The 27,613-nt window shown below is 49.0% G+C and overlaps 1 protein-coding gene across 1 annotated transcript; it reads right to left on the bottom strand.

Moving 5' to 3' along the window:
* Positions 1 to 15,415: 15,415 nt before the first annotated feature.
* Positions 15,416 to 25,846, bottom strand: LOC136661560 (NLR family CARD domain-containing protein 3-like). Its single transcript, XM_066638858.1, has 7 exons — positions 25,513 to 25,846; positions 25,272 to 25,355; positions 24,037 to 24,093; positions 21,668 to 23,459; positions 18,254 to 18,340; positions 16,605 to 16,772; positions 15,416 to 15,758 (listed from the first exon to the last, which is right to left on the bottom strand). The coding sequence occupies exons 1-7, from the start codon at positions 25,844 to 25,846 to the stop codon at positions 15,416 to 15,418; spliced, it is 2,865 nt and encodes a 954-aa protein (XP_066494955.1).
* Between the last annotated feature and the right edge of the window lie 1,767 nt (positions 25,847 to 27,613).

Genomic DNA, 27,613 nt, shown 5'->3' with positions numbered 1-27,613 from the left:
TGCACCTCTCTCTCATGGGCCCTGGTGAGATGGGAAAATATAAGATCCCAGGAAATTTTCAGGCTCCTTTCCTTTGGCTCCCGGGACCCCTTTTTCACCCCAGGCCCAGATACAATTTACCCCCTGCAACGCCCTCTCATAGGCCCTGGTTGTTGTACCATAATTTTCATATCCAATAACTGCAAATCTTGCAAGAGTTTGCAAGGAAATACACAAGATCTAGAGGTAGCATGGAGATAAGCACCATGGAACAAGTGGGTCCTTGAATAGCAGGAGACGCTTTAGATGACTTATGTAAGCAAGTCAAGCAATATGCTATAAGGCAAAGCCAGCATACACACAGCTGCAAACACCCTTTAACAAGTGATACCTGGAGAATTTCTTTCCACCCCCAATAGGGTTTAGTCATGTTAATGAAGTCAGGTGCAGCTTCTGAATCCCTCCAAGGGAGTTTTCAAGGTGCAGCCAACCCAACATCTGGTCACTAGGTGTCACTGTCCTTCTGATGTCCCATTCCAGGTCCAGGGAGATCAAAGGATTGGCGCCATTTTATATTGGAACTTGAGTTGCCAAATGACCCAAAACCCATCCTGGTCTGTTCCTGTGCCTCTTAAGACAACTGTTTATTCTGCAGAAACCAGTCCGTGAAGCTGTTGATTAAGCCAGTGGTTCCCAAACTGTGGGTCAGAACCCACTGGTGGGTCATGACCTGATTTTTGGTGGGTCGCCAAAGAGTGGTGGAAAGATAATTGCCTCAAGCCCTGAGACTATTCAAAAATCATCCTGTAGCTGCTAAGTGTCCCACAAAGCTCCTGCAGGTTGCAAGCACATGTAAATATAGGCAGATAAAGGTTTGAGGGTTCTTGTTGTTATAAATAAATATTATTTCTTTCTAGGTCTCCTTTTTTAAAAGTCTGATAAATCTAGATGGGTCCAGATTGTCATTTTTAAAAGTGGGTCCTGGTGCTATGGGAACCACGGCCGTAAGCTCTTTTTGATCTTATTTGACTGTATTTGACACACTGATATCCTACCTTTCCTCCTGTTTCCAAAGCACTCCAGGCAAAGTATAGATTGCATAAATAAAATAATACATGGTATGGAGAGAGGAACAGGATCATCCCTGCTAAATTCTTAGACACAGGAGCAGGGATTGGAAGGGAAAAAAATTGGCAAATAGAATCACACAGAAAATCATACAGAAAATGTTTGCAGAAGTTGTATTTCAGGGCTGCAGACAAGGGCAGTCTGTGTGAATACTCAGCCCCCCAAAACCAAAGAACCACCTCTCAGTTTGAAATGCTGTACTCCACAAAAACCTTCACCCCTTGAGCCTGCTGGATGTCCACTCTCTCTGCAAGAAAGAGATCAACCTACCCCTTTTCAGGAAGACAGCAAAGCCTCACCAGTAGGTTTTGATCAACTGTGTCCAGGAAGTTGGGGATAAATGTGATCCATTTTATCCCACCCTTCCTTCAAGGAGCTCAGACTGGCATCGATGGTCACTTCTTCCACAGCTTTATCCTCACAACTGCTTGGGGAGGTAGTCTAGCCTGAACATGACTCACCCAGGCAGAGCCTCAGGGCGAAAAGATTGGAATCCTGGGCTCCCCAGGTCACTAACCACTGCACCATACTGCCAAGGTCACTAGCCACTGCACCATACTGCCATTCTGAGTTTTTGAGGCACAGCTGGGGTGCCCCTAATTTATCCTGACGCAGCTCAGCCCAGGAAAGGCTGGCAGATTTCAGTGGGAGAGCAAATATGATGGATGGGATATCAAAATGCTAAACTTTGAATTGTGCCCTACATGTTCATATGCTGACCCCACTTTCCCAGCCTTGTTACCATGGCTGTCTGTCCTTCACAATATCGGGGGGGGGGGGATTTAGTCCCATAAACAGATGCCTTACCTGCACACCCCAGGACCTGTTTTCTGTGCTGGTTTCTCTTCTTTCCTGAGCTGACCCCTGCCTCTCTTCCCCCCCCCCCCCGCGGCCTGGCCCCTTTCCCCAACTCCTCCAATTTTCTGCTGACTGTTCAACTCTCTCTGCCTTACCGAAAACAACCAATTGTGTGTGTATTGGGGGGGGTAGTGGCAGCTGTTGGTTCCAGAATCAAATCTGCATGGACAGCAAACTGTCCTGGAGCTTTGTGAGTGAAACCTGCTGATGCCCCAGCTGCAGAACATGCCTGGAGCCTCTAGGAAGGCCTATGGGGCAGCTGGGACACACTATGAGCTCCCCTGGCACACACTGGGCATGAAATCACAACCAGGCTGCTTTCACGCTTTCCTTGGTATATAGTATTTAGGAAATCTCCAAAATAGCATCAGTACTGCCAGTTTACATGTGGAATCCTCTCCCCATAATCCACCCACTTTTTATTATTATTAATTCCTAATAATTAATTTTAGTTTTTTCACATTTGCATACTGCCCTTCCTTCAAGGAGCTAAGGGAAGTATACATAATTCCTTCCCTCCTTCTGTCCTCACAACAATCCTGTAAGGTAGGCGAGGCTGAAAGGCAAGCGACGGGCCCCAGGTCACCTAAGAAGCTTTGTCGCTGAGGGATTTGAACCTGGACTAGATCTTCCAGGTCTAAGTTCAACTCCCAAACAACTACACATTCCTGGCTCTTAATTATAATTATTAGTATTAATTAATAGAATAACTCAATTAATTAACAATAATATCACCATTTCTATACATGGGACTTTGGGGAGTTGAGTCATCCAGAGACGGATCTTGCCCCAAAGAACTGACAATTTTGTGGGGTAAACAAGAGATCGGATCACAGCCATCCAATCCCTCCAGGACTGGGCAGGAGAGCTTTAATGAAGGGTGGACAGGGAGGAGTTAAACTCCCTGCACCCTTCCTTTGTGTGTTTCTCTCCCTGGGGCTGAGGTTCCCCTCCGCCCCCAAACCAATAGCTTTACTATCATTATAGCAGCAAAGTAGGCTAGGCTGAGAGGTGGTGACTGGCCCAAAGTCAGCCAGTGAAGGGCATGAAAAGAGGGGATTGAAACCCAAGTCACTGCATATGCTGCTGAGTCCAGCACTATAATAGAATGTCTGGGACAAAAGTTGATTAAACTGGGGGGGAGGGGGAAGCAAGCACAGAAATTAGTTTGGTATATACCCCCCCTCCACCCCAAGTGTTCTGTATTCTACAGGATCTGAACTGAAATGTCCACAAAACTTCAAAAGATATGAAGATACAATTGCTGCATTTGGTCACAAGAGGGAACTGGTAAGTCACATTCCCTCTGCAGCTCTTGCAGGGAACTCTGAAATAGTGATTTCGGTGATAAGCCAGCCAATCACCAGTCTGGCATCTCCAGGTCAGGCTGGGAAAGATCCTCTCCTAAAACTGTGTAGCCAGACGCTTCCAGGTAGAGCAGGAATCGCTGAGCTAGAGGCATGACTCACCCAGCAGTGGTATCTTGCAAAACTACCCCCAAATCTCCTGTGGCTAAGCACAAACCCATTCGGTCAAATAGGTTAAGCCATTTCTGCTCAATGTTGCATATACGCAACAGGGATCAAATGTGTACAGCGGTGGGCTGGGCAGAAATGGGTTAAATAAATCCACTACCAAAGCCTGATCATCACTCAGTCTCTGTAGCTACAAATCATCCCAACCTTTGAAATGGAAGAGATGCAGAACTGTCTAAAATGGAGAAATCCTTGCAGTTGTCAGTTGTGATTACCCTGTCTGGCTCTGTCCTAACCTGGCAGTGCATGTAGATAGGAGGAAAAAACCACACACACACACACACACACACACACACACACACACACACGCACGTTTGTGTTTTGGGCACAACTTTTAAAAAGGATCATGTTTCTAGTCCTCATTGCTGTGAAGTTATGTTTGCAAACCACATAGGTGTCTTCCCAGCCAAAGGCCTGGAAAATGATGTGTGGGAACCGTAAGGACCTTCAGTGTAGACTGTGCAAGGCTCTAGTCACCCTCCTAAGCTTCAACATAGACAAAGCTACCTTACAGAGCGTTGGACCCAGAAGAGGGTGATGGAGCAGAAGAGGAAATGTGGATGAGATGGAGATGAAAACACTCTAGGCCACCACTCTCTCTTCCTCCACACATCCTTTTCAATCCCATCTCCCTTTTCTATTGGGAGGAAATGGGAGGAAGGGGTGCAGTGGAGACCAGCAGATGGAGGTGGACACCCACTGCCAAAATGCTGCCTGAGGTAAGCACCTCCGTTGACCTCATGACGGCCTGTCCAGGTTCTTTCCCATGCAGTTTTATCCTTACAGAGTAAGTTAGGCTGCAAGTGTCTGGCCCAAGGACACTCAGTGAACATCACAGCCAAGTGGTGATTTGAATCCAGGTCTCTTTGCACGCCAACCGCTGTACCACGCTTCCTCTCACTTGTGAAAACGTGCAATCTGCATGTTCACTGCAAACACTCAGAATACAAAACACTACAACAAACAAAGACAACAGGGACTCCAGACAACACTCATGGATAAACACAGCCAACACTTCATTCAAGATAACCCACAATGCCAGAAGAGCATCAACTTTACTTTTATTGAAACAAATAACAAAGACCAGGAAAACCTTTCTTATAACTCAACCCAAACTTTCCCATCTTCTAATCTAAATCTGTGCATCTTCAAGGTAACAAGAGTTAAGCATGAGGAAATGTGGGACACAAGGAGACCATCGGCCTCCACACGGTCCTATATTTCAAATCATAAAACCAAAAATACCAGAGACCTTTCTCTAAGATCTTCAAAAGTAACCTACTTTTCACTAGGATTCATACAAAGCGATATTTTTTTCTAACTTTCTAAAAGAAAAAATCATAAAGAGGCTAGGCTAATGCACTTAGATCTATTATCTAAACCGGCAACATTCAGATTCAACATCCCCAATTAGACCCGATTCACTGAGAAATCATGTGTCCTGGAGTTCCTAAGATGGTACAAGGTATGTGGAGGAGGGACTGCATACCTCAGTGCTCTTCCCATGTACAAAGATAAACTCCCCTGCATGTTAAAAGCTAGCACATCAGGAAGAAGGCTCAACTAAAATCCTTTCCTTGATAACCAGGAACAGGGAAGTGGTTTTTTTTGGTTTAAACATGAAGAAACATTTAAAGCTGCAAATCACCCACTAGGAACAGTGCAGTCCCAGGATCTCTCTATCCCTGTGAGCGACAGGCCTGCTAAGTTTTTCCATATTGGATTCCCAGATCAAGCACAACATTGCAATGGAGATCAACATGTAAGACCAGAGCGACTGCAATACAGTACAGTGCTAACTATGGAGATACCCAAAACCAGGTTTCAACCCTAAAGGACAGTTGGTTTTATTTTCAGAATGGAACATCTCCCTATTTCAGATGCAAACAGAACGGAAATCTGGACTCCTGGAAGCAAAGATCAAATGGACACAACCTGGTGAAAATGGACTGGGCTGGATTTCTTTGGTGTAAGTGACCTGTCAATTGCACTTCCATTTGCTGGATGATCCAAGTGCCTCCCCTTCATCTTCTGCTTCCGAAGGGAGGTCCATCTGGGGAAAAAAAGGAAAAAAAAAAACATGCGATGGGTCTGAAGAGCCACGTGGATGAATCAGGAAATATCAACAAGAAACCAGAATTCACTCTCCACCCTGCTATGGATCTTGATGGAAGCAGCAATAGGGATTTTCAGTTTCACCATCCTGTGCTTTTTTAGAAGTGTCGTCTCCAGGGGCCGTTTCAAACGAATTTCCAAACAGAAGAAAACAAACCTGGCCTCAGAAGGGGCTGCAAACCGTGACAGGGCGCTAGCAGGAGGCTTGGAATGGAGAGACAGGAGAAACACCTGAACGAAACAGCAGCCCTGTGATCCATTCACGTCCTCTTAGGACGATTCGCCTTCCTCTGGCTTCAGCGATTCCGCCTCAGTGTCGATGACCAGGTCTGAGGACCAGTCAGAGCTGGACTTCCTTGGTGGGTTGGAATACAGGTTCTGGAGGTAGCTGGTGAACCCATCGCTCTTGCTCTGATTCACGGATGAGGCCAGAGGCTCCTTCCCCACAGCAGTTGCCCCCTTGTCTTCTTTGGTGGTCAACTCTGGAAGCAGAAAGGTGGCCAGTTTGGGCAGCACAGAAGGTGGAGTAGATCCCTCATGCAAATCGTTGCCTGCCTTCAAGGGGCCTGCTTGGTCATTCAGCGGAGAAGGAAGGGGAAGAGCCCCCGGAGTAGAGGGGACGGCTTGCCCACTGCTCTCATATTCTGCCTCCCAGTCTTCATCATTCTCCTGCCCTCTGGTTTGAGCTGGTCCGGCACCTGCAGTATTGCCATCACCGGTAGGAGAAGGCTTTGTTTGTTGATTTGGCTGCCATCCCATTCCGGCACCATCTGAACGTTTTTTGGCATCCGGGCCGCCGCGTAATGCCGGCCAATGGAAGCCCTCTTGGCTTCTTTTGCCGTTGCCAGAGTTTGATCCAAAAGGGGCCATTCCTCTTCCTGAGTCCCGAGATCCTGATTTCCAAGGGATCGAGTCAGCTGCACCTTGTCTGTGGTTGCCCCAAGACCTTTGGAAATTCTGCCTCCTGCCTTGCCAGTTATCCCGACTACCTTGCCCTCCTCCTCTTCCTCCTCCCTTTCTTTGGTTCTCCTGCCAGTCCACTGAGGACTGGGCTCCTCTCCAATGCCCTGAAGAACTTGGCTGGCTTCCACCAGACCAGCTATTGTTCCGCTGGGAGGGGGGCCCACCCCAATAGGACCCATTATTTTGGCTCTCTGGGACTCCAGCGCTGGGCCACCCGTGGCCGCCATAACCTTCATGAGATCTTCCATACTGTTGGATCCCAGTGGGCTGCTGAAGGACTGGATAGCTGACCATCCCATGGCAGGCCGAATGGCAATTGCAGCAGCTTGTGGCTGCAGGCTGCAGACTGATTGTTCCAGGTTGAGGAGCTGGACTACGACAGGTGGAAACAGAACTTTGCCCACCGTGAACGGGCATCAGTGGAAAGCTGTGCTGAGTCCCTTTGAAAGCACTAGTCAGCAGGAAGTACAGGACATCCAGGCGCACAGGAATCATGGTGGAGGAGAAGCTGCTCGACAACGCCGTGGGGCCCAGAGAGATGGGCTGCAGGTCCGATGTTCCGGGCAAGGCGGGTTCAATCGAGGATGAACATGGAGACACCTGGACTACTCTTCTCTCTGGAGAGCTGCTGTTGGGGGAAGGTGGTTCAGCCATGGTGACTTCAAGGCGCTTCTGAAGGGCAGTATCCAAAAACTGCAGAAAAAAGAGCTGTGGACAAGATCATTAGGGAAACCGTCAGGTTTGAGCAAATGTGTCAGAGGCTGTTGTGCAAGTAAAAATGAGTTACACCTACATTTGCTGCTATAATGATAGTAAAGCTATTGCTTTGGGGGTGGGGGGAGACTCAGCTTGGGGGGTAAGCACACAGAGGAAGGGTGTCGGGAGTTTAACTCCTCCCTGTCCACACTTCACATTAAAGCTCTCCTGCCTGGCCTAGTAAGGACTGGATGGCTGTGATCAAACCTCTTGTTTAGCCCACAAATTGTCAATTCTTTGGAGCAAAATCCGTCTCTGGGTGACACAACTCTCTCCAAAGTGCCATGTATAGAGAGGGTGCTATGGTTAATCAATAACAGAGTTCTCATTCTATTAATTAATATTAATAATTAATCATAATTAAGAGCCAGGATTGTGTAGTGGTTTGGGAGGTGGACTTCAAACCCTTGCTCAGCTACAAAGCTTCCTAGGTGAACCGGATTGAACAAACATATATGGGCAAGTCACCCCTGGAGAGGCACGATAGCAACCCTGGTCACCCCTGACCAAAAGTAATTCCAGTATTATTGCGCTGATCTGAGGGGCCCCCCTTTTTCCCCTTTAAAAAAGGGGGGGAGAATGGGGAGGCAGTCAGAGGTGTGCAGATTCACTTTTTTCAGAGTGAAAAAGTTGCGCTTTGGCTTGTTGCGCTCTGAAAAAAATTTGTGAAAAAAAGAGTATTGGGGGGAGTGGATTGCTCCCCCCTCCCCTCCGTGTGCCACCTGAAGCATTTGCAACCTTCGACATGCATACCCCCAGGTACACCAGTGGGCTCAAGTCCTGGCTCAGCACCGGGGTGGTGTTATTTAAAACCTGAACTTAAATGAAGAAAAGGGGCCAATTTAAAATCAATTTTTCAAGCGATGGACCAAGTTATTTATAAACTGACCAAAGCGTAAGCACTTTCATGGTATTTGCTACAGCAACTAACCAGTTACCTGTGTGCAAGTAAAGTGGATTTATTTGCCAAGTGGGCACAATTAAGGGTGTCTGTTTGGTGCTACTTACTGCTGGACTGACCTTGGGCAAGTCACAATCACTCTGCCCAGCCCACCTCACAGGGTTGCTATGAAACTGAAAGGGGAGGGAATGCAAATGGCATTGTGAGTTCTCTGGAAGGGATAAAAATCTAGGCAAACAATCTGTGCAAAAGCAACAGGCTGCTAGGTACTTGAAAGGACAGTGGTGGTCCGCCCCCCCCCCCCCGCAATGGGGAGTATGTCTTTTGGTCGACAAGAATCTAACGCAACTTATTTATCATACTTGATCCTTAAAAGTCACAATTGTCCTGCCCAGTCTTTTTCTTCCCATAGAAAAAAGCAACTCCAACTCAGTCTATTCCATAGAGCAGTGGCTCTCAAACATTTTTGCAGCGGGACCCAAGTTTTAAAATGACACTCTCATCAGGACCCACCTAGCTTTATGAGACTTAAAAAAAAGTGATGTATAAATTAAAATATATATATATTTATCAAATATTTATCAATTTCAAATGAACCTCGATTCATTTCTCATTATGAAGCAGCCCTAATGAATAGCCTCAAGGTTTGAGGGGCTTAGTTATGAGACCCTCCTTCACCCGCCCCACCTACCTGTCACTGACGAACTTGGAAAAAAACATACCAGAAAAAAAGACACACAAACATTTATCTCTCTCTGTTTACACAAGGTTGCAAACTGCAGGAGCTCAGCTCTTTGCAGAGTAGTGAGCAGCTATCAGATTTTTGAATAGCCTTGAGGCAGTTATTTGATCTTTCCATCACTCATGTTTTCATTGGAGGCTCTGCAGGACCCACCAGAAATCTGGTCCTGCCCCACCAAGCGGGTTCTGACCCACAGTTTGAGAAACGCTGCTCTAGAAGCTCATGGATTCAGTTAAGGGCCCAAGCCTATGGGCCTCTGTACATGTGTACTGCTGTTGCTGGGTGAGCTCTTTTCTGTAACTCAAATTAAGGGAGCTTCAAACTAAGGCCTAGGAAGGAGTGTCCAGGGGAGGGGGGGTTCAGATCAGACTGCTAAAGAGAAGGTAGTTTCTGATGGTGGGCAAGGGAAGTGTTTTATATTTGGGGGGGGGGGTGTTCTTGGAGGCATCAAATCTGCATAGAAGAGCTTCCTCCAGGGTAAGGTGGGCAAGGGAGGGGTTATATATGGGGGGGGGTTCTTGGGGGCATCAAATCTGCATAGAAGAGCTTTCTCCAGGACAGGGTAGGCAAGGGAGGGGTTTTCTGATTGGGGAAGTTCTTGGGGGGCACCAAATCTGCATTAAAGAGCTTTCCCCAGGGCAGGGTAGAGGTTTTATATGGGGGGGAGGTTCTTGGGGGGGGGCATCAAATCTGCATAGAAGAGCTTCCTCCAGGGCTGGGAGGCAAAAAGCACAACAGCCTGCAGGGGGCTGAGCGACCCCCAACTCCCTTTACCGTCTTAACTGCTCTGCTGCGCCCGCTCTACCGCCTCTGCACCAGCCAAAGCACGAGCCCAAGTGCAGCCGCTAGGGGGCGCGCGCACACATACTGGCCAGGGACGGCTCAAGGCGTGCGGTGGGGGGGCAAGGGAAGGGGGCGTGGGGGGAAATAAGGGCTATAATTAACTAGAGGTGAACAGACATGGCCAGTTTGGGCTTTTCTTTCCTCCACTTCCTAGTGGTGCAGTCCAGATTGCAATCCAGATTTGGCTGTATTTGGGTTTTCACCCCCTTCCTAAAGGTGCAATTCAAATTGCAATCCAGATTTGCAAATCTGCCATCCAGATTTGGGTGTAGCTGGGACTGGGCACCAAACAGGGCTGATGCAAGACCCCCTGGCACATGGGTCAAGTGGTGCCTTTGCATCCCCAATGAGGTGCCAGCCCCTTGTCTTCTTTCCTGTGCCCTGGACTTGAAAAAGAAGGGGGGTGTCAGAGTCAATAGAGAACACACATTACAAACCCCGGTACAGCATAATGTGTGAACAGCCCTGTAGTCTGCAGGAGGAGGAGGGTCCTATTAAGGCAAGAGAAGGAGCTGTGCAGAGGGATGGGGTTGTGGAGAGGAGCCCATGGGGGGGGGGAAACATGATTGAGACATACAAAATCATGCAGGGGATTGATAGAATGGATATGAGGATGCTCTTTTCCCCTCTCACACAACACCTGAACCAGGGGACATCCACTAAAATTTAGTGTCGGGAGAGTTAGGACAAACAAAAGAATTATTTCTTCATCCAACACGTAATTAGTCTGTGGAACTCCTTGCCACATGATGTGGTGATCACATCTGGCCCAGATACCTTTAAAAGTGGATTGGACTTCACTTTTAAAGATCAATAAGTCACCGGGCCCTGATGGCATACATCCAAGAGTTATTAAGGAATTGAAGAATGAAGTTGCAGACCTCTTGACTAAGGTATGCAACTTGTCCCTCAAAACGGCCGCGGTGCCAGAAGATTGGAGGATAGCAAATGTCACGCCTATTTTTAAAAAGGGAAAGAGGGGGGACCCGGGAAACTATAGGCCGGTCAGCCTAACATCCATAGCGGGTAAGATGGTGGAATGCCTCATCAAAGATAGGATCTCAAAACACATAGATGAACAGGACTTGCTGAGGGAGAGTCAGCATGGCTTCTGTAAGGGGAAGTCTTGCCTCACGAACCTTATAGAATTCTTTGAAAAGGTCAACAGGCATGTGGATGTGGGAGAACCCGTGGACATTATATATCTGGACTTTCAGAAGGTGTTTGACATGGTCCCTCACCAAAGGCTACTGAAAAAACTCCACAGTCAGGGAATTAGAGGACAGGTCCTCTCGTGGATTGAGAACTAGTTGGAGGCCAGGAAGCAGAGAGTGGGTGTCAATGGGCAATTTTCACAATGGAGAGAGGTGAAAAGCGGTGTCCCCCAAGGATCTGTCCTTGAGACCTGGAGACAGGGTTGAGCAGTGAAGTGGCTAAGTTTGCAGACGACACCAAACTTTTCCGAGTGGTGAAGACCAGAAGTGATTGTGAGGAGCTCCAGAAGGATCTCTCCAGACTGGCAGAATGGGCAGCAAAATGGCAGATGCGCTTCAATGTCAGTAAGTGTAAAGTCATGCTCATTGGGGCAAAAAATCAAAACTTTAGATATAGGCTGATGGGTTCTGAGCTGTCTGTGACAGATCAGGAGAGAGATCTTGGGGTGGTGGTGGACAGGTCGATGAAAATGTCGACCCAATGTGCGGCGGCAGTGAAGAAGGCCAATTCTATGCTTGGGATCATTAGGAAGGGTATTGAGAACAAAACGGCTAGTATTATAATGCCGTTGTACAAATCTATGGTAAGGCCACACCTGGAGTATTGTGTCCAGTTCTGGTCGCCGCATCTCAAAAAAGACATAGTGGAAATGGAAAAGGTGCAAAAGAGAGCGACTAAGATGATTACGGGGCTGGGGCACCTTCCTTACGAGGAAAGGCTACGGCGTTTGGGCCTCTTCAGCCTAGAAAAGAGACGCCTGAGGGGGGACATGATTGAAACATACAAAATTATGCAGGGGATGGACAGAGTGGATAGGGAGATGCTCTTTACATTCTCACATAATACCAGAACCAGGGGACATCCACTAAAATTGAGTGTTGGGCGGGTTAGGACAGACAAAAGAAAATATTTCTTTACTCAGCGTGTGGTTAGTCTGTAGAACTCCTTGCCACAGGATGTGGTGCTGGCGTCTAGCCTGGACGCCTTTAAAAGGGGATTGGACAAGTTTCTGGAGGAAAAATCCATTATGGGGTACAAGCCATGATGTGTATGCGCAACCTCCTGATTTTAGAAATGGGTTAAGTCAGAATGCCAGATGCAAGGGAAGGCAACAGGATGAGGTCTCTTGTTATCTGGGGTGCTCCCTGGGGCATTTGGTGGGCCGCTGTGAGATACAGGAAGCTGGACTAGATGGACCTATGGCCTGTTCCAGTGGGGCTGTTCTTATGGACAGATTTCTGGAGGAAAAATCCATCACAGGTTACAAGCCGTGATGGGTATGCACAACCTCCTGGTATTAGAAGTAGGACACCTCGGAACGCCAGGTGCATGGGAGTGGCTACAGGATGCGGGTCTCTTGTGTGCTCCCTGAAGCTTCTGGTGGGCCACTGTGAGATACAGGAAGCTGGACCTTTGGCCTGATCCAGTGGGACTCTTCTTATGAGCAAAGAGGGGGTAGACTTTAGGAGCAGGCAAGAGGATGTTCCCCACTTGCAAGTTGCCAGATTTTGTTTTCTGACAAGAGAGGTTCTTGTGCATTTGAAAGCAACCTGGCAGAGAGATACTCAGCAGGCCACACAAAACATGGGGGGAAAACTTTGCCTGTTAGGTTTCGGCTGTGAAAAAGCATAGGAGCCCTGCCAGGGAGAAAAAAAAGGAAATTGGCACTCACTGCCACCCTTATTTTTATTCCTTGTACCAAGGAATAAAGACCAAACTGCATGTTACATTGTGGAACATTGTGGAACTCCCTTCCCCTTGACTTGAGAATGGCTCCCTCTCTTGAGTCCTTTCGGCGAGGCCTGAAGACCTTGTTGTTTAACCAAGCCTTGTGACGTTATGGCCTTTTTAACATCTTTTATATATCTTTTAGTTGCTTTTTTACAGGCCCGATTCCTCTAAGAACTGCTGTTTTATGCTCTTTTATTCTGACTTTTCTGACTACTGTTTTTATGGGTTCTGCTAATGTGTTTTTTAATATGTTTTTATCTGTGAAATTATGTTTTAATTTGTTTTATATGTTGTTAGCCGCCCTGGGTCCCTTTTTGGGAGAAGGGCGGGATAAAAATAAAGTTTTATTATTATTTATTATTATTACATTATTATTTATTAACCCGTTTCTGCCCAGCCCACAGGTGTACATATTTGATCCCTGTTGGTCAGAAATGGTTAAGCAGATCATGACCCATGAGATTCAAGGGGCTACAGTTCTCCATGGGGGGGGGAGTAGGTTAATTATAGGGTGAAAGCACCACCTACAGGACAGTTCCTGGTTGCACCCAATTTATGAAAACCGGCTGCACACAGACATGCTCTCATAAGCCTTGCATGGAAATCCTTTATTTATGTGTGTTTCCCACACTCTTGGGAACCTACACACACACCAGCTGCGTCAAAAGCTGACCAAGAGAGGCGATATTCATACTCCTTCCCAAAAAAGCCTTTTGTTTTGCCAAATCCCCATTCCAAGCCTCACCTGTAGAACATAAGCCCACTTTAAACTAATTAGCTCCCCTTCTTTCCCCAACAGTGGCCCCAATTCTGCAGAAAGCACTGCTGGACCCCACCACCAGGGTAGCGGGTCTGTTCAACCTGCAGAAGTCCTCCTTCCTCCCCTCTCCTGTCACCAGCTTCTGCAGCAACACCTGGGTTCCCAGCATCCCCTGGGCATGGCAGCCACCCACCAGTCTCCAGCAATCCCTGTTCATTCAGTCCATCAGTCATGTAGTCAGTCCTCTTTCCTCCAAGCACCTGCTGTCTCTCCAAACTCCGTCCTTCTGCACCCACTCCCTTTTCCTTCCTCCAGGTGCTGCTTTTAACCCTGAGGGCCTTGTTGCCTCCAAGAGCTACAGCTTTGCAGCACACTCACTGCAATCTAAGGCCCCAGCTTCTCACAGCAAGGGGCCACTGTTGACACCACCCCCTATCTCCTCCAGGGATCTTTCCATTTCCATTACACCTTTGGAGAGAACTTTATTTTTTTTTTTTATAACTCCCTTCCTCCAAAGAGCTCAGGGTGGTGTGCATGGGAGAAGGTCCATGATGGGGATGATGTGCTGGCCTCCCACAGCAGGTGACGTAAGCTGTAGTAACACCACTGCTCTTTATCTCACCCCAGAGCAACTATCCATAACTCTCCACTGATCTACCTGTTCACCGTGTGTTCCTTACAGGACCATGCACTTTCCCTTCACACCCTGACTCTTTTCCTGTTCCGAAGCCCAAGTCCTAACCTTTTTAACCTATTTCTGCCCAGCCCACAGGTGTATACATTTGGTCCCTGTTGCACAGAAGCAGCATTGGGCAGAAATGGCTTAAGGGTTGGTAGCCAAGCACTGCTGATGCTCAAAGTCTCCATATGAAAGTTTATATGTCAAGTCTTCAGTTTGTTCTTCTATCCAGGGGTCTCCAAACCCCAGCCTGGGGGCCAGATGCGGCCCACAGCAAGCCTTTATCTGGCCCACAGCCAGTCTGAAAGCCTCTGGCCTACTCAACAGAACATGAGCAGAGCTGTGCTCTGATTGCATCTCGAAGTTGTTCTGAGGGCCAGAGAGGCTGAGTGAATGAGCCCACTCATTCATTTATTCATTCATCTAAGTTCCATCTCTAATTTATTTATTTAAATTTGTTTCTGGCCCTCAGCACTGCGCCAGATATTTCATGCGGCCCTCTGGCCAAAACGTTTGGAGACCCCTGTTCTAATCTAAACTCCAGAAAGGTCCTTCTCCATGGTCCTGCCAGTTCTTGACCTTACACTCAAGTAACTTAGGGCCCAATCCAATCCAGTGCTGGTGCAGCCTCAATACAGCCCTAAGGAAAGGGAACAAATGTTCCCATACCTTGAGGAGGCCTCTGTGATTGCCTCCCCACCACGGGATACAGTGCATGCCCCATTGGCACAGTTGCACCAGCACTGGAAAACTGGATAGGATTTGGCCCTTAGTGGCTATAGAGTTTGCAATGGGCTTTGCATGTATTATCGCACTGTAACAACAACACTGCAAGGCAAAGAACATATTATTATCCCCATATTGCAGATGGGGAAGACTGAGAAGGGGCAGCTTGCCCAAGGCGAAGGGCTGAGTTCATGGCAGATGTCCAAGATGTCCTGATTCAGAGCTCTGCTCCTGAGCCACAATCCTGCACCTGTTCTCTGTGATCACATGACCATAACTGGAAAGGTGTTCTAGTAACGGGTCCAAGATTCGGGAAACTCATTTCCAGCATGGCTGAAAACTGGAGCAGCTGGTTTTCCTGACTTAACAGTCAAGTTTGGATGGATGTGTCATGGATTGGGTCAGACAAGTTGGAGGAATAAATCTCTCCACCAAAGGTCAGATCTTTTGGTCTTTGGGTAGTGGTCCCAATTTGTAGGTCAGATCAAGCCAAGAGGACACTACAGTGTCCACTTTCTTCTTCTTTTTCTTCCCTCAAGAGAGCAGTGATTTCCTTCCGCAGTTTCTCAGCCTTCTCCCAGGCCTCCTGGCTGGCATCCGGATCATCAGATTCTGCCAAAACCTCCAGCACCGAGCGCAGGGCATCAGCATTCTTGACTGACTCCATTTGCTCCAGGTCTGCCTTGATCTCTTCCACCCAGTCCAAATACGCTTGGAGCAACCCCATGTCAGACAGAAAACTGCTAATAATCTTCAGCTCTGGCTTCTTGCGGCTTAACTCGGAGAGGATTTGCCTCCCGCCTTGGCTCAGGCGGTTCCCGACAATGCTGAGAAAAAAGGGGGGTTGAGATCATCATAAAGCACTTTAGAATAGTGATGCTCAAAGCGGTGGGTTGAGACCCACTATTGGAACAAAAAAAGGTCATTTTTCCCTTAAGGGGGGGTGACCCAGGAATGGGTGCCTCAGCGGCACCACAGCGCCATGGGCTCCCAAACTCTTGCCACCCTACCTGAGGGGGTCTGCCAGCCTTGGAGAGGGTCTGGGAGGCCTGCAGCCCTTTCTGTGGGTCTCCTCCAAACTTCGATTCACTCCAGGTACTGCAGGTTGGAGTGACTACCACTAAACCGAAGAAAACCAGAAGTTGCTCCGACCAGCAGATCAGAGCAAAGCAAAGCAAAGCTTGGAGGAGACCCGCAGAGAGGACTTGGGGCCTCCTGGATCCTCTCCAAGACTGGTAGACCCGCTCAGGTAGTGTGGCAAGACTCTGGGTGCCCGCAGAACCGTGTTTACTGCAGCACATCCCCCCTCCCTGTCCCCGCCCCCGCAAACACTTGCAGTCGGTTCTCGAACCAACTTTTCAGGGGACAGATTTGCAGGAGACACCATCCTATATACTTCAACCACCACCACCACTCTACCTATTTCCTTGGATTCAAACAGTAATGGAGGGGGAAGTGTGGAAGAGAAGAGAGTGGTGAGCTAGACTGCCTCTGCCACTCTAGCCCACTACTCTCCTCACTTTCTCTTCTGTTCAGCTCCCTGCTTTTTAAAAAGAAAGTGGACGGATGGCCCTGTTTGCCAACTGAGGCTTAGATAGGAGAAAGCCCACCATGGCCCCACCCCTCTATGGCAACCCATTTCTCCTCCTTGTGCTTTCAGTGAAGAAACTCACGTTAAGAGCTTGAGGGTTGTGTTGCCCATCAGGGAATCCAGAATATTATCCAGGCCGCTATCGGTGATGCCCGTGATATCGAGGTAGAGCTCTTCAAGGGTGGCATTATTCCGGAGGGCATCCCATAAGCTCCTCACCCCCTCAGAGGTCAGACAGTTTCCACAAAACCTTTGGGGAGGGGTTTGGAAACCAGCACAGCAGAAATCTTATATGAGAAGATCAGTTTCAATCCTAACCTCCTTTTGGTACACTCATTCTATTAAGATAATTTGAGATTTCTTGGGTAAGAATTTAGAGCAGGGATGTCAAACTCATTTCATACAGAGGGCCAAAGTTAGGATTCATGGTGCTCACTGAGGGCCAGATTAATGACATCATTAATCAGGAAGCGATGTCATTAAGCAAACGATGGCCAGAAATAAGCACTTAATTCTCACTTAGAAACTCATTAGCTGCAAATGACTGAAGAGAAAATGTGCAAATCTTTTTCATATTTTCAAGGTATAGGAGAGCCCAATTATTACGCTGGGAGAGCCCAATTATAATGGGGAGGGGCAGATACATTGGCCAGTGGGCCTTATGTCTGACACCCCTGATTTAGAGGGCTTTTGTCATTCAAAGTCCAAAGCTGGAAAGCAACCTCCACTTGTTATCCATAAGCATAACATCACTTATGGAAAGTGCTGGAAGACAGACAACCCTTGAGTTTTTCATCCTGGGCTGTGCTCCACCCTGTAGCTAGAGCCATGCAAAAGGGTGAGTAGTGCAGGCTCCTGAACATGAGTGCAAGAGGACCCTCCCACTCGCCCTCGGAGGAACATTCAGCTGAGCATTGCACCTCTCTAGCTACACTACTGGCTCCATATTTCTGCATCTTCAAAGGTGACGCCAGAGGTGATAAGAGAAGGGACCTGTTCAGCTGCAGCCCCTGACCTGCGGAACCCCTTGCCACTGGAAGCCTGCCTGGTCACCTCACTGTCATTTTGGCACCTGCTTCAGAATTTGTTAGAGGCTTTTCACTGGAATTAATCCCCAATCCAATTTCCATCTCCAGCTGCATTGTGCTGGTATTTTATAATTTTGTTATAAAACAAAAACAGCTCCTTATAGCAACGTGTTGATTTTCTGATTTGATATATAAATAATGCTTAGGAGTGTGTTGTTAGTCACCTCACGGGCTGAACGGCAGGATAAAAACTGATCAGAGTTTGTATCACCCAGTGCGGGAGGGAGGGTGCCAGCCGTCACCCGCATTATGAACTTCCTCCCATACAGTGGACAGGCAATGCCCTGGGCAGTGGGCATGGTGACATACCATTGCAGTGCCCCTGTTATAACTGGATTTTTAGTTATAACTTTTGATAGAATAAAGATATTTCAACATGGTTTGTTTCATTGCATTCTGCACCAAATTACACATCAAATGATATATAACATGGCAGCATTATTCAAAAATACTAAGATTTTAAAAATATTGGCCAGTAGTGGTGTCACTCTCCCATGCATGTCATCAGGTCCAGCTCGCCGCCCCCCCGTACCCCCTAGCAATGCCACTGCTCAGAGTACATACACACATGCATTCTGTAAATAAGAAAACAAATGAGAGGATCACTGGAGAACTAGGACAGAGACAGTCTGAGATCACTCACAGGAGTCGTTTGACCCGGCACTGTGGGGACTTCAGGACTTCGGCTTCTATGACTGCCGCCTCGCAACCTAGAGAATTATATCGCAACCTGGAAAACAGGGGGCACATTCAGAAAAGTCGACAGGCAACTCCCATGGGATGTTTGTCTTCTGACTCCCTTCCAAGATAGCTGTAAAGGGGCCCCAAATTTGCCAACCCCATAATTTGTTTTTGTTGGCAACCTTCAGTCTCGAAAGACTATGGTATCGCGCTCTGAATGTTGGTTCTGGAACAGCGTCTAGTGTGGCTGAAAAGGCCGATTTGGGAGTGACAATCCCTTCCACACCGGGAGCAAGTGCAGTCTGACCCTGGTCTATCTCCCTGTCTATGGGCCTTCCTTCTTTGCCTCTTTGCCTCAGACTGTCGGCCAAGTGTCTCTTCAAACTGGGAAAGGCCATCCTGCACAGCCTGCCTCCAAGCAGGCCGCACAGAGGCCAGGGTTTCCCACCTGTTGAGGTCCACTCCTAAGTCCTTCAGATCCCTCTTACAGATGCTAAAGTACAGAAATGTTACAGAGAGTCCTAATGTAAGTTTGTCGTCATCACCATCCTCATATCCTAGCTCTGCAAGACAATACAGTTTTGAAGATTCAGGATCATTTGATGTTTTCACTGCTTGCTCTCACCCCATCTCATTGACAGCAAGTTCTTGTAGAGGTGCGTGACCCTCCTTTCCTTTTCACACACCGGAACCACTACAACTGAGTGGTGGGAGAGTTAGAAAAGACAAAAGGAATATTTCTTTACCCAGGCATGTCACTGAACTGCGGAACTCCTTGACGCAGGATGTGATGATGGCATCTGGCCTAGATGCCTTTAAAAGGGGATTGGACAGATTCATGGAGGAAAAGTCCATCGCAGGTTACAAGCCACGATGGGTGTATGTGTCCTCCTGGTTTTTGAAGTAGGCTATGCCAGAATGCCAGGTGCAAGGGAGTAGTAACAGGGTACAGGTCTCTTGCTGTCATGTGGCATCTGGTGGGCCACTGTGAGATACAGGAAGCTGGGCTAGATGGGCCTTTGGTCTGATCCAGCAGGGCTGTTATACTTTTATGACCCAGCATGGTTGACCAGTTAGCGTGCCCCTGTGCCCTTTTTCCATGCACACACAAATGCTGGCACTGCTTTGGGCTAGGCAGTGCCAGCCATGGTACATGGGTGTGTGCAGAGGAAAGGTTCAAATGTTAGCCATGGCCAGGGAGCAGTGTGAGGGCTGGACTGAAGGCTTTCTTGGGCCTGATCTGGCCCTCAAGCCTACCTTCTTCACCCCTCCTATCGCTCGATCTGCACGATGCCCCTCCATTGGTTCTATGGAGCCTGCCACACCAAACCTCCTGGAGAGGGGCCGTAACAAGCTGGCGCACATAGGAAGTCCGAGGTTCCACACAACACAGGTTCCACAGGTTGAGCAGTACCCCTGCCTGCAACCCCTGGAGAGTTCCTGCAGTTAATACTGCACTTGTTGGAAGTCCAGGTCCATCTCAGTTGAAGGTGGCTGGTTCTGTTAATCCCACTTTTAGGTGCTGGAGAGCCCAGGTGTGAAAGGAATGGCCATTTCCAAGAATTGGCCAGAGCCTGTTGCTTTGGACCAGGAAAGCATCATATTGATTCATGAGACTGATTAGTCTGCTGCATTTCATTGTTTCACTGGTTGAAAGTCATGGAGAGCCACTGGGAATGGTTGGCAACCTTCAGTCTCGAAAGACTGTTATAAGCCTACAGCACCCAGTATTCCAAGCGGTCTCCCATCCAAGTACTAACCAGGCCTGACCCTGCTTAGCTTCCAAGATCAGATGAGATCAGGCATGTGCAGGGTAACAGTTGCTGGAAAGAAGCTAGAACTTGCTCGCCCATGGAGAATTCTCTGCCCCCCTCACCAAACTACAATTCCAAGGATTCATGGGGGAAGCCACAATAGTTAGGCTATGTTCGTTTTTCTAATAGCAAATAGAAGGAAGTGACATTTCTAGTGTGCCTCTAGCATGCTAGTGGTTCCTAAACCGTGGGTTGGGACCCACTGATGGGTCACAACCTGATTTTTGGCGGGTCGCCAAAGGGTGATAGCAAGATCAGATACTTAATTGTCTCAAGCCCTGAGGTTGTTCAAAAATCAGGTACTGTCGCTGCTAGTTTCCCTGCAAAGAGCTCAGCTCCTTCAGTTTGCAAGGTAGCTGCTAACTGCCTTGCCAGGAGCTGAGCTTGCAATTTGCAAGCATGGATAAATATAGAGAAATAAATGTTTGAGAGTCTTTTTCTGGTTATTATTACTTGTAAGTAAATAAATAAAATATTAATTTTTTCTAAATCTTTTGCAAGGTAGCTGCTAACTGCCTTGCCAGGAGCTGAGCTTGCAATTTGCAAGCATGGATAAATATAGAGAAATAAATGTTTGAGAGTCTTTTTCTGGTTATTATTACTTGTAAGTAAATAAATAAAATATTAATTCTTTCTAAATCTTTTTTTTAAAGTCTGGTAAACCTAAGTGGGCCCCTATAGAGCGTCATTTTAAAAAGTGGGTCTTGGTGCTAAAATGTTTGGGAACCACTGCCCTAGCGCTTTTCAAAACTGACAAAATGGCATCCAGTCATAGAGGAGTCATTGAAATCAAATGCATGAAGGCTGCCGTGTTGTTACCATAATGCAGGGGTGTCCAAACTTTTTGGCAAGTGGGTCGCATCATCTCTCTGACACTGTGTTGGGGGCCGGGGAAAAAAGTATTAATTTACATTTCAAATTTGAATAAATTTACAAAAGTGAATATATTAGAGATGGAACTTATATGAATGAATGAAGGTCTTGCAAGAGCTCAAGGCCTATAAAAGGCCTTGCACAAAGCAAGGCCAGCCTTTCCTTCACTGCCACTGCTGCATCACAGACATGAAACAGCAAGCAGTGGAGGGAGCCCTCATCCCACAGCTCACACGAGAGGTTGAACAGCTGCCCTCATGCTGAGAGCAGTTGCAACAGGCTAGCATGGGCTCCAGCAAGTCTCTGGAGGGCCAGAGTCTCATTGGAGACTGAGGGCTCCCTGCGGGCCGGATTGGGAGTCCCTGAGGGCCACAAGTGGCCCCCGGGCCGGGGTTTGGACACCCCTGCCATAATGCATGGAGGCTGCCATGTTTCTGCCACTAGCAATCAAATGCACGGAGGCGAACATCTTTAATAGCTTTGAGTTTGCAATTCAAACTGTAAGTGTGGTGAGCGTGCTAGAATGTGAGAAATGAATGCAACCCGAGCATGCTGGAAGGAGAAAAAAGAATGGTTCGCTAGCTGAAAAACAAACACAGCCCCAATCTGCCCTCCGTTCCACGGGCACCCTACAGCCCCTTTCCTACTTGATGACCTCCAAAGGAAGGAAACCGCCAAGGAATACTCACTGCAGAGTGGCACACCGATGGAGGAGACCTTGCAGGCGCCTCAGCCCGCCAATTCCCATGTTGCTGTAGCTCAAGTTGAGGTTTCGGACCATCTTGGGCTCCGAGCAGCCCAGCACATAAGCCACGGCCGCGCAGTCCGCAGGGTTCAGAGTCACCTTGAAAAGGTCCACTTCGTCCAGCTTGGAAGCCACCTTCTGGGTCACCTCATCCTGGCGCAGCTCGGCCAGGCAGTGCAGCAAGGACAGCAGCCTCCGGTCAGATTCATACTGAATCTTCTTCCCTAGCCACTCGGACAAAGGCACAAAGGTTTCTCCGGACAGGTCCCCAGCCAACCCCACCAGCCTGCCCTCCCTCCTGGAAGTCAGGAGGCCCATAAAGAACCTGGAGAACATTTGTAGGTTGTCCCACTGGTGACATCCACTCAGGAACTCTCTGGTGGTGTTCAGAAGCCCATCTTCAGATCCCTCCGATGGAGGTGGAAGTCTCTCCCCAACCCCGTCCTCTTCTTGAGCTTTCCCGTCCCACCAGAGATCCAGGCAAGAGGCTAGCTCCCCGGCACTGTTGTCCAAAATAGCCACTGAGTACAATGCAGCCAAGAACTCTTGTATGGTCAAATGGAAGAAGTAATAGACCTCGTCTTTTTCCTTGCTGAAGATCCGGTTCAAGAAGGTGCCAGGCAGGTTCTGTGGGTCAAAACCAAACCCCCGAAGTTCATCTGCATAGAATAGGATCTTTCCTCTCAACAGGGCGGCATAGGCGAGCCTCCCGAGTTGCATGACCAAGTCCCGGGCCTTGCCTAGAGCTCGGCTGGATCCCCCTGCTTGCTGCAGCGGCGGCTGGTACGGCCGAAGGATTGTGCATAAGTATTGGCGGTACACCTCCGTGATGGTGCTGGGGGGAGAGGCCTCCCGCAGCCCAGCACACGGGAAAAAGTCCGCTAGAGCTGTGCAAAGGATGAAGCAGTACAGGGGGATGAAACTCAGGCTGACTAAGCCCTCGTGGGCAGAGATGTAACCAAGCACAGCCGTGGCTCGCTCAGGGTCCCGGAAGAACCGAAAGAAGTATTCTTTCACTTGCTCTTCTTGGAAACCAAGGATGATAACATGGCGGTCAAAGAGGTCTTCTGGAAGGGAGGCAGAAGGTCTGGATGTGACCAGGATGGTGGACTCAGGCAGCAACGTCCCGTGGAGGAACCCACACACCAGATCTTGGACAGGAGCTGGTTGGTCTATCTTGAGGCAGCCGTTCTTGTTCTCCAGAGGGTGCCGGAACTCATCTAGACCATCCAAGATCACCAAGAGCTCTCCAGGCCAATCCAGAAGCTCGGAGAGCACCCCACTCAGGTGAGGATGCTTGTTCTGGATCAGATCTTTGAGGCTCAGGGGCTCTTTGATGAGGCTGAGTTCCCGGAAGGAAAAGTCCAACAAGCAAAGGAAGCCTTGGAAGGCTGCACCCAGTGCCCAGTCATGGAGGATCTTCTGAACCTGAATGCTCTTTCCGATGCCTGCAGCACCACTCAGCATCACCCGGCCAGGGCAAGAGCTTTCTCCGGGCATCGAGGAGAAGAGCTGGCGTAGGGCCAGGCGGCGAGGGGCATGGAAGGAATAGAGGCGGGTCCGGCGGGAGGCCACCTGCAGGTAATCGTGGCTGGTGGGGGCAGAGCGGGGACTGTCAGACAGCAGCAGGTCCGTGTAGCGGATCTCAATGTGCCCGCATGATTCCGTGTCGTCCACGTTGGTGCAGAGTCTCTCTGTGCGGGTGAGCAGCGAGCGGCGGTAGCTCTGCAGGGCAGCTGTGGGGGAGAGGAGACAAGAACTCACACAGGAAGTGTAGAGGGTACTCACACAGGGTCAGCCCAAGACCTCCCAGTGCCTGAGGCACTGGACCCAATGCCAGCCCCCTTACCTGGCAGCTGCCTCAGCAGCACCTCTTTCTCCTCCCATTCCCTGGATTGGAAAAGAAAGAAGGAATGGAGCAGAAGAGGAGGTGTGTTAGAACAGAGGCTTTCTGGCCCACCACTCTTTCTCACACTTCCTCTTCTGCTGTTTCCCTCTTCTTTTCTGAATCTAGGGAGGTTGGTGCCCTTCTCCTACCCTGCAATGCCCTGCCTGGCCTCATGGTTGGGCCAGCCTTGTGCACCCCTGAATGTTGCACAGCCAATGCTCATTCTCTGCTGTGAGAACTGCCAGTTGGATCACACCTTGTTACAGATGCTTTTTGCCCAGGACTGGGAATTCATGGCAGGGGTTATCACTGGACACTGGACATCAAAACTCCCTCTGTTCTAAGTACGTGAGCGATCAGGTCACCAAATGATGACCTGCCCCTCCCACCCCTGTATTACTCTCCCTTTGGGTTTTTGTTTTTACCTTTCAGCTGCCGGCTCTGGGGTCTTCGGAAATGCAAAGCTTCACTCTTTTCCTCCTCTGTGGAGACAGGAGAAGACAGGTTTGCGGGAGAGACTACCCTGCTGAGACCACCAAGCAAACACAGCTGCCACGTCGACAAGGTGCTGCACTGCATCTCTGACACCTGGCCAGCAGTACCAGGAGCAGAGCCATTTTCTTTGCACCCACAGACACCGCCCTGTGGCCTAGGCAGCCGCTTCCTAAGTGCGCCAGTACCAGGGAGTCAATTCCAAGCAGCTACAATCCCCAGGACTCAGGGACATGCTGGAGTCCCTGCGCCAAGCCACAAGTCAAGTGGCGAGTCTCTGACCCCCTGACTTGAGTCGACTCGCAAGTCACATAACGGGCAGCGGTTGCAAAAAATAAGCACTTTTTTCAGTTAGGAACTCATTAGCTGCAAATGACAGAGAAAATATGCAAATCTTGGTAATATCATCAAAATATGAGACAGCCCAATTATCACACAAGCCGCCCTTTCAGCAGTGCTGCAGCTCAGCAGCTGAGAGGTGCTCTGCAAAGTGACACTTGGGCAAAAGTGGCGCTGCTGAAAGGGCAGACTGTGTGATAACTGGGCTGTCCCAGTACCTTGGCAGCTTCTCCGTTTCTCACCCCTCTTTGTCTTCCTCTTCTGCCATACCATTCCTACCTTCCAAGGCCTCCTTCCACCTCTCCCTCCCAGCGCCTTGGCAGAAGCAGCACTGCTGAAAGGGCGGCCTGCGTAATAATTGGGATGTTCCCGTGCTGTCTTTTCAGCGGTGCCACTTCTGCCGGTGCGTCTTTTAGAAGCTCAGCAGCTGAAAGCAGCTAATTGTGGTGCTGGAAGGGCCCAGTTATTCCGGGGGCTGGATAAAAAGCTTCCATGGGCCAAGTGTGGCCCATGGGTCTTATGTTTGACACCCCAAACTAAGGCATCAGGAAGTCTTGAGATGCCTGGGTTTTGATCACATCCTGACCACTAGGACTTTTCACTTTGTGTGCCTTTCCAAGGTGAGCAAGCCTGTTAAGGAAGTCAAAGAGGTCTGTGAAGGTACCTGAAGTCCTTTGAAATGCACTAATGTGCAACATTCAAACACACACTTGGGAGAGCTTCTGCCCCAGTCACCTGTTTCAGACATTTGCTCCCAGGGAGGATGAGCCAACCTTCTCACAGCCCTTCGAAGGACCCTCCAGTGGAGTCGGCCGTGAGTAAGGCTCACCTGCAGATTTCGTTGGAAACTTATATTTCTTGGAATTTTTCCAGAACTTCAAGCGAGACAATGTGGAAGGCTTGGAAGTAGAAACTGGGAAGGAAAGGGAAAGTTGACTTAATGGCCGACTTAAAGAACGGAGCAAGAACAGACATGATGCATGTGATGTCCTGCATAGTCTGGCCCCAAGAATCAGGGCTTGACGGAGGGTTGCTGATGCCCCCAGAGGCTTGTCCTGCCACTGCAGTACCTGGCTGGGATGGGGGACATTCTCCTTTTCCTTCTTCCACTAGGTAGCTCTCTTGCAACCACTGCTGCAGCTCTGGGGAATACACGTCCTGCAGTTTTGTCAGCTCCTCCAGGAATTTCTGGCTGTCTCCAGGCCTCTGGCTGACCCTCTCCAGCAGTGCAATGACTTGGTTGGTCTTGGGTTTTGTCTCCAGCAAAGCAAAGTACTCCGGCTGGGCAAGGAGGCCACAGTCATGGAGCGCCCGGAGCAGGGGGGCTGGGCTGGGCTCGATCAAGCGCAGAAGCAGCTCCCGGTGCCTCTGGATTAGCAGAACACAGTCCAAGGGAGGAGCCATCTGAAAGGCAGGGGAGGTTGCCAAGATGGGACAAAAGAGACCAGTCATATTACCCTGTGGAACTGGATCAGCCAGTCACGAGGGGATCTCCTCAAACAGCAGAATGCCAGGAAGCACCCAAGTTCTTCCTCTGCCTGCCCCCACACCTTCATTCCACTCCAGGAGAATGGAGTGGAAGGATGGTGGAGAGAATCATGGTGGGCTACTGCTGTGTTTGCCAAATTGTGGGTCACAGCCTGTTTTTTGGTGGGTCGTGACGCAAGGAGCAGAGCCTCCAGTGTAAACACAGGTGATGGCAAGATCAGATAACTAATTGTCTCAAGCCCTGAGACTATTCAAAAATCAAATAGCTGCTAACTGCCCTGCAAAGAGCCGAGCTCCTGCAGTTGGCTGCCTTGCAAACTGCAGGAGCTGAACTCTTTGCAGAGCAATTGACAGCTATCTTGCAAACTGCAGGAGCTACCAGAAAATGCCCTTCAAAGAGTTCACCTTATGCAGTTTGCAAGGTGCTAAGCTCCTACAGTTTGCAAGCTAAAGCTGTGCTAAAAGCTTGGGAACCACTGGGCTAGGGCAGGGTTTTCCAAACCCCAGCTGGGGGCCGGATCTGGGGTTCAGGCAAAGCCCTCCGATTCACGAGTGGAGCTTACTGTTCTGCCTCCGCACCCCATGTATTCCCAGTAGATCTGGGCAAAGAGACGCTCTGGGCAGTCGGGTCTGTCTGGATGTCCTGCTGCATAGCCTTCTAGGATGCTGAGTGACAGATGCGACTGCCCCAAGCACCCCTGTTCCCAGATCTACTGGGAATACATATGGCATGGACACAGAATGAAAAGCTCCAGTCCAAATGGGGACCGGTTTTCCGAAGGACAGCAGTCGCAAGTTCGGTGACTGCTGGGCTGGAGCATATTGAGCTCTCCTCTGCACTTCCCCTCTAGCTCTTTCCCCCTCTTCCTTTTCACATCCAGGGAGACGGAAGGAGGAGGAGGAATAGGAGAGGTAGCACCCGCATGTCACCAAAAAGGGGGACTGCCTTTGGCTGAGAGGTCAGGCACCGCAAAGTACTGGACAAGTCTTGCTGTGGAATCTCCCTCTTTCTCTTTTACAACCATATTTTTGTTACAAAGCTTTTCTTTTCTTTGGCAAATCTGTGAAGGAACGTTCTCCCGGATCTGGTTTTCAATTTGGGCAGGGGAACAGTCAAATAAAACCCGATTAGACGTGGATCCAGCTTCCAGGTCAACACTAAGGAGCCCTGCTCTAATTGGACCTCAAAGAGTGAACGGGATAAGCAAATAGGTTCTCTTTATCAAGATGTTTCTCCAAGGAGACTGAAGGAAAGTGCTGATAACTGATATGGAGAAGCTGACAGGCTGACCTTTCGTTCGGCAGCTCCAGGGATAAGCAGCTGATCAAACTCCAAAGTTTGGTCAGCTCCGAAGTTGAAGTTGGGGCGATGGAGTCAGGCTTGCCAGATTAGCCATTTTGGGCCCAGCTCTCATTCAAAAGGGCTGCTTCACAATCAACCTTTCCACACAGCATGTTCCTCTCTGCAGGGCATGTGCTGATCCCCTATTTTCAGCCACAAGAACACACGGTGCACCAGACTCGCAGTGCAGACACAACTGTAAAAAGAGATAAAACAGGGATAATTGCACTGAGCACCTTGCGGGGATGTGAATCCAACAGTCAGATATGCCCTGTCCTTAAGCATCAAAGGTGCCGTCTTTTCTGATTGATACTCTGTGCCCTTTATCAGTTGGCTGATAG

The sequence above is a fragment of the Tiliqua scincoides genome, chromosome 10 (genome assembly GCF_035046505.1).
Source record: "Tiliqua scincoides isolate rTilSci1 chromosome 10, rTilSci1.hap2, whole genome shotgun sequence".
Lineage (NCBI taxonomy): Eukaryota > Metazoa > Chordata > Lepidosauria > Squamata > Scincidae > Tiliqua > Tiliqua scincoides.
The sequence above is the reverse complement of the archived record's forward strand: the minus strand, read 5'-3'. Positions and strand labels throughout refer to the sequence as shown.

What these genes read in the sequence shown, in the direction of transcription:
- LOC136661560 (XM_066638858.1), bottom strand. Translation starts at nt 25,846, where the DNA reads ATGGCTCCTCCCTTGGACTGTGTTCTGCTAATCCAGAGGCACCGGGAG. An exon ending in CCAGAGCCGGCAGCTGAAAG is followed by an intron (nt 23,460 to 24,036) that starts GTAAAAACAAAA and finishes TCTCCCCCACAG; the next exon opens with CTGCCCTGCAGAGCTACCGC. An exon ending in CATCGGTGTGCCACTCTGCA is followed by an intron (nt 18,341 to 21,667) that starts GTGAGTATTCCT and finishes CCTGTTTTCCAG; the next exon opens with GTTGCGATATAATTCTCTAG.